Raw genomic sequence first — 6,494 nt, forward strand, 5'->3', positions numbered from 1 at the left:
GTTCTATAGCCTTCCGTGTAACTGTGCGAGTAATACGGGCGAGATAACTCCAAACTAATGCGACTCGATTCGTAAAGATATTTGGTATCTGTTTCGTGAAGGTAAATGAGATCCATCAAAATTAAAAACTTTATTTATTTATTTATTTAGTTTCGTGGAAACAGTGGTATCTACCGATAATTAATTAGATGAAAGTTTATGTTGAAAAAAATGCAGGATAATTGAACATGTTTGTGAATAAAGGATAATTATATATTAAACACGCATGGTCTAAACATAAGAATGGAGTATCAAAGCAGGGGAAAAAAAAAAAAAACAACAAAAAGAAAAGTACACAATTAGATTCCTATTAGTTATAAAGAATAAGAGATAAGATAAAAATTAAAAATTAAATAAAATATTCTTAAAATATATAGTTTTATAATTAAAAAATAAAAAATTAATTATATTTTATATTATAATTTTAAAAAATTATAATAATGATAGAAGAGGACTCCTCTTGATGTACCAAGAATTCAACTCCAAACCCAGCTGCCCAAGGACTCCAACGGCAACGCGCTTTCCCCAGGAACGGATCCTGGACACGCCAGCACCCAAATCTGATCCCACCCAAAATTGGACAGGCGAACCTTCTCATTTCAATATTCAAATATCAACGCCTTTACTCGGAACGGAGACCCTTTCACCCACCTATCTCTCTCTCTCTCATATTTGATTGTTTTCTCTCTCCTTAAAATCCACTTCTTCTCTCTCGCTCTCTCCTTCTCTATCTGGCCGCCACGAAAAACTGCTTCAACCCATAAAGTAGTAGTGGAACCGAGACCCCCCATTTGAGCAGCTACCCTCTCTACCCTCTTAGATTTGTAGCACTCTCTTCTTCAAGTTTTGCATATTTTCCCAGATTTATTTGTTGTCTTTACCAGCGAAGAAGATGAATGACCTCTTCTCCAGCTCCTTCTCTCGCTTCCGAAGTGATGACCACTCGCCGGACCACCACGTCATCGAGATGGCCTCGTCGGGTTCCACCGGCGTCAACCTTGACAAGTTCTTCGAGGACGTCGAGTCCGTCAAGGACGAACTCAAGGAGCTCGACCGCCTCAACCAGGCCCTCCGCAGCGCCCACGAGCAGAGCCAGACCCTCCACAACGCCAAGGCCGTCAAGGACCTCCGATCCCGCATGGACGCCGACGTCTCTCTCGCCCTCAAGAAGGCCAAGCTCATCAAGGTCAAGCTCGAGGCCCTTGACCGCTCCAACGCCGCCAACCGTAGCCTCCCCGGCTGCGGACCCGGTTCCTCGTCCGACCGTACTAGGACCTCCGTGGTGAACGGTCTCAGGAAGAAGCTCAAAGACTCCATGGAGAGCTTCAACACTTTGAGGCAGCAGATCTCCTCCGAGTACAGGGAGACCGTACAACGGAGGTACTTCACCGTTACCGGTGAAAATCCCGATGACAAAACCGTTGACCTTCTCATCTCCACAGGTATGCGCGCTCGCAGGATCTTTACCTTTTCCATTTCTAAATCCTAGTATGATATTTGTTTTGTGAAATTATCTGATTAAAAGGACTGCTTGGAGAACAAAACGAAAACTCATTTTTTAATCAATAAATGATTCTCCCAATCGGTTCTCAGATTTGGTATAGATTTTAGGCAAATTAGCAAAACTCGAGATTTTGACATCAACAAAAAATATGTGACAAATACATAACAGGTGAGAGTGAGACATTCTTGCAAAAAGCGATTCAAGAGCAAGGGAGGGGAAGAGTTATGGACACTATACATGAAATTCAAGAGAGGCACGATGCGGTCAAGGAGATGGAGAAGAACCTGAGAGAGCTCCACCAGGTGTTCTTGGACATGGCGGTGTTAGTCCAGGCACAGGGCGAGCAATTGGACAATATCGAGAGCCATGTCACCAGAGCCAACTCGTACGTTAGGGGTGGAACACAGCAGTTGCATACAGCTAGAGTGTTACAGAAAAACACCCGGAAATGGACCTGTTTTGCTATCATATTAGTGCTGGTTATCGTTTTGTTGGTGGTGCTCTTTACGGTCAAGCCATGGGAAAACAATGGCGGCGGCGGCGGCGGCGGCAGCTCTCCTGCATCTGCTAGCCCACCCCCTCCTGCTAGCCCCAGCCCTCCTGCGTAGGAAGGATCGCCGACTCTGTATACATGGGTCTGTCCTGTGCTGCAATGCATTATGGTTCATCTTTGTATTGAAGTTTGAGAACTCGACCTATATATATTTTTTTGTATTAATTGATTTCATTTTTTTATATAAATTTTGTGGGATTGAGATAAGATAGACTTGGTTGATTAGATGATTTAGAGACATAGATACGGTGGAGCTACCTACATACAGGAGCACTATACGATATACATTGCCATTTTAAGGCGGGCATGATGCAGAATAACTGTTGTTCGTCGCGGACAACCGAATTTGAGGCAGGCTTTAATGGAGAACACACCCCCAAAACCACTATCTCTCTCTCGATTTAAAGATTCATTTTCGTGTAATTAGTCTTCTATTTTTCTTGGTGTATTTGTATTTAGTTGTATCTTGTTGTTTGTAATGTGTATTTTTTTGGGATCCTCTCCCCTATACATATATGCATAACAATTTCCCTTTTTCTTTTTCTGGTTACGAGTTTGCGTAGAATAGCCAAATAGAGGTCTCTCTTTCTTTTTCCTTTGTCTTATTGTGGAGTTGGGGTCCCAATTATCAGTCTTCTTCGAATATACTTTTCAATGAGGAGCCACTACTTCTGCTTAGGGTTCACACGGAGGAGACAGAGGAGAGAGATAGAGGGTGTAAGGGTTTAGAAACCCATCCAATGTTTTTGATGAATCTTTCGAAGAGATGGAGGAGGGAGAGGGTGGGGATTGGGAAGGGGAGCACGAGATGAGTCTCAGAAATTAAGAAAGTGAAACTGGGATCATACACATCGTATTAATTTCCATGTAGATGATTCGTGCGTATTCCTGAGTGAAGTCTGCTGTACGAGAGTTTTCGTTAATCATTATAATTTTTTTAAAATTTTTAAAAAATTATTTAATATTTTAAAATTTTAAAATAAAAATAATATTATAAAACTATATTTTAACTTTATAATATATATTTTTAAATTTTTTTTCTCATTTTTTAAAACTTAAAATATACTCAATTCAAGTTATCTCATTACTACTAACAAACTATCTTACTATTATTCATAAAATTTTTATCTCATCTTATTCTCCAAATGAGCCCGTAATAAAGCAGCATTTGTGATAGTTTTTACTTTGAATCATTTAAAAGAATAATGAGAAACATCAATATCAAATGATAAAAAATAATAATATAGAGGCAATTTGTAACTAGACAGAATAATTTGAAGCAATGTTATATCTATACTTATATTATAAGCGAGAATCGATTAGCTACAGTAATGCACAGTAATTTTCCCTTTCCGTTTTAATTTATGTATTTTATAGTATTTATCTTTTTTGCCCTTTTCGTTGGTCTTGTGTGTGTCCGTGTCTGTCCGTGTAGTTGGGGTTTTATTGTCATTTGGGGTTGGGGCTTTTTGGTCATTTCGCTCCATGGGTTTAATTGTTTGGCTTTTCATTTCTGTCATTCCGAGTGTCCTTCGTCCGTTCAGTTCTTCTGAGTTCTTCGGTTTGCTCTTTTCTTCTCTCCTCTGTTTCATCTTCTCGGGCCGATTGTTTGATGCTGGTTCTGAGTGTCCTTTGTTGGCTTTTTGATGTTGGTTCTGATTGTGTTTTGTTTGGTGTGGATTTGGTTTCGGCTGTTTTGGGTTTTCTGGGTTTTCGGATTTCGTTCCGGGTGTGTTTATTTTCCGTTTGCTTAGTTTAGGTTTTTCGGTTCTTTTTTTGTTTCTTTGATCTGTTTCGCCTTCTCCGGTGGTTTATTTCGTCTTGCTTTTCGAGTTTTGTAGATTTTTTTTTGCATCTTTTCCGTCGGTTCTTGCCTTTTCTGGGTTTTTGTGGGTTTTTTCGATTCTCCTTTTGTTTTTGGTTGCGGGTGGGTCCGAAAGGGGAGAAAAATTGTGTCTTTTGTTGGTGTTCGATGTTGATTTGTAGTTCTCATTGTTTGTGGTTTTTCGGAGACTTCGAAAATGAAGAAAAATGAGGTTTTTTTCCTATTGTTTGGTTGTGGGTGCCTTTGGTTCGATTGTTTTGGAAACGAAGAAAGATGATTTTTTTTTTTTTACAATGTGCTTGTATCTGTTTGTTGTGGTGTTCCTTTGAGTTCCGTTCTTTTAGATTTTCGATTCTTTTTTTATTGTAGGTGTGTTCTGTTTCATCTTCTCCGATCGTTTGTTTGTGGCCTTTTTTGAATGTTCATTTTTGGATTTTTTATTTGTTATGTTCGGTGTGTTTCTTCTGGTGCTCATTGTGCTTTTTCGATTGTCATTGTTTGTGTTTTTCCTAAACGTTGGAAAAGGAAAAAAAATTTTGCTGCTCTTTGATTTTCTATTTGTGCCGTTGTCATTAATTGTGTTTTGTTTTTGGTATTGTATTAAAGTTTGGACTTATTTTTTGGGTTTTTATGCCAAAAATTTTTTTCCTGCCATGTCGGTTTGCATACGTGTTTTTCATGCCGTGGTCGATGATGAATTCTTTATTCTTTGCCTTTTTACCTGTAGTCAATGATGGATTTAATATTTTGGATTTATTTTCGTTGTTGTATTTTAAAGTTAGATTATAGTTTAGATCTCTTTTCTGATTTTTAAGATTTTTAATCCGCGGTCAATGATGCATTTCATATTTTTAAAAATTAAGACATATCTTTGTATGTACTTATAGATATGTACATAATGTATATGTGTACTTATATTATAAGCGAGAATCGATTAGCTACGACTGTCTACATTAACTTTTGCTTTCCGTTTTTAAATCCTTTGTTTTATAGCATTTGTCTTTTTTGCCCTTTATATTGTCCTTCTGCGTGTCTGTGTTTGGGATTTTATTGGTATTGTCGGTTGGGCCTTTATGGTCATTTCGGTTGGCTGATTAATGAATTTTGGTTTTATTCGATTTTTAGTATTTGTCTTTTCTGTAATCAATTTCCTTCATCTGTTTTGGATTCTCAATTCATTAATTTTATTTGAATATTTATTTTGATAGGATGGCAACTTAATGCTTCCGTAATATTGATGCGATGGAAACTGTAGTGTTTTTATTGTTTTGCCGCAGGTATGCTTTAGTTTAAATGCTGTCCTGTCCTGTCTTGTCCTATTCATGTTTCGTTTGGTTAATTTAGTCGGTTTCTAGCTATATTATTTTTTCAATCTGACGTGAATGTAATGAAGTTTTGTTGGTGATGTTTCTGTGGTCAATTTAGTATAAATATTTAAACATATTTAGATACTTTGAATCTGACTTCAGATTAATATAGCTGTATTTACTTTTTGATGATTTGCCGGCGTGGTAGAGATTTGTTTAAGAGATTTTTTTTGCCGGATTTGTCTTGTTACTTTGCTACTTTATTGGTAATTGCAAAACAGTGACTTATTTTATAAAAGCCTCTCAGCTCTGTATCCAGATGTCAATCGTTGTTTTATTGCTCGTCCTTTCTTTTACTTTTTTTGTTTACGTCTTTAACCTACTTATAAAAGTTCCTTTCTTAATTTCATTTGTATCATTTATTTCTATCATGCTTCCATCTCTCCTCAAATGTTTGCCGAGCTTCTTTTGGTTTTATAAGCAAATCTTCTGTTGACCTCAGAAGTTCTACCTTTTCCGTCGAAGGTTATTTATCATTGAGTTTCTATTATTTCTTTAATGGTTCAGGTTCTTAAATGTTGTTTTCATCAATTTTTATGGTGTTCATGTGTAGGGAATTATCTTATTTATATTTTTGCAGTAATGTTTTTTATTTTCTTTTTATATTATATTGAAGTGTTGCCTTTTAAGTTCTGTGCGTGAATTTACTTCATTTTTAGCTACGCTAAACTATAGTAAGTTCTGCCTTCGCTTTTTAACTTCTGTGTTTTATAGTGTTGCTCTTTTTTGTCCTTTTTGTTGGTCTTGTGTGTGTCCATATGGTTGGGGTTTTATTGTCATTTGCGATTGGGCCTTTTTGGTCATTTGGCTCCATCAGTTTAATTGTTTTGGCTCTTGCCTTTCGGTCATTTTGAGTGTCCATCTCTCTGCTTCGTCCGTTCGGTTCTTCGGTTCTCTCTTTCTTTCTCTTCTCTGTTTCATTTTTCTTTATTGATGTAAAGTTCATTTTTTGTGTTATTTTACATGTTATTGTATCTATCTGAGACCGCAGAATTTTTTACCTTTTGTTGTTTTCTGAAATGTTATGAGATCACCATTTTTGCTCGTTGTGGAGCTGGTTTTTTAAGCATGATATGGTTAATACATTACACCCTATTGTACATGCGGCTTTAGATTTGAGTGTATCTATCTGAGACCACAGGATTTTCTTGATGTTGTTCTTTTGCCATTTCTCTGAGACCACGATTTTTTTTTTTGTTATATTTT

General features: G+C 37.0%; 1 protein-coding gene across 1 annotated transcript; it reads left to right on the forward strand.

Moving 5' to 3' along the window:
* Positions 1 to 653: 653 nt before the first annotated feature.
* LOC122277391 (syntaxin-121-like) lies at positions 654 to 2,303 on the forward strand. The gene is made up of 2 exons (XM_043087360.1): positions 654 to 1,481; positions 1,712 to 2,303. The coding sequence occupies exons 1-2, from the start codon at positions 932 to 934 to the stop codon at positions 2,149 to 2,151; spliced, it is 990 nt and encodes a 329-aa protein (XP_042943294.1). The 5' UTR covers positions 654 to 931; the 3' UTR covers positions 2,152 to 2,303.
* Positions 2,304 to 6,494: the final 4,191 nt, after the last annotated feature.

The sequence above is a fragment of the Carya illinoinensis genome, chromosome 9 (assembly GCF_018687715.1).
Source record: "Carya illinoinensis cultivar Pawnee chromosome 9, C.illinoinensisPawnee_v1, whole genome shotgun sequence".
NCBI lineage: Eukaryota > Viridiplantae > Streptophyta > Magnoliopsida > Fagales > Juglandaceae > Carya > Carya illinoinensis.

Excerpts from the sequence above, each read along its gene's own strand:
- LOC122277391 (XM_043087360.1), top strand. The coding sequence starts at position 932 with ATGAATGACCTCTTCTCCAGCTCCTTCTCTCGCTTCCGAAGTGATGAC. Across the intron at positions 1,482-1,711 it reads TGACCTTCTCATCTCCACAG|GTGAGAGTGAGACATTCTTG; the intron begins GTATGCGCGCTC and ends AATACATAACAG.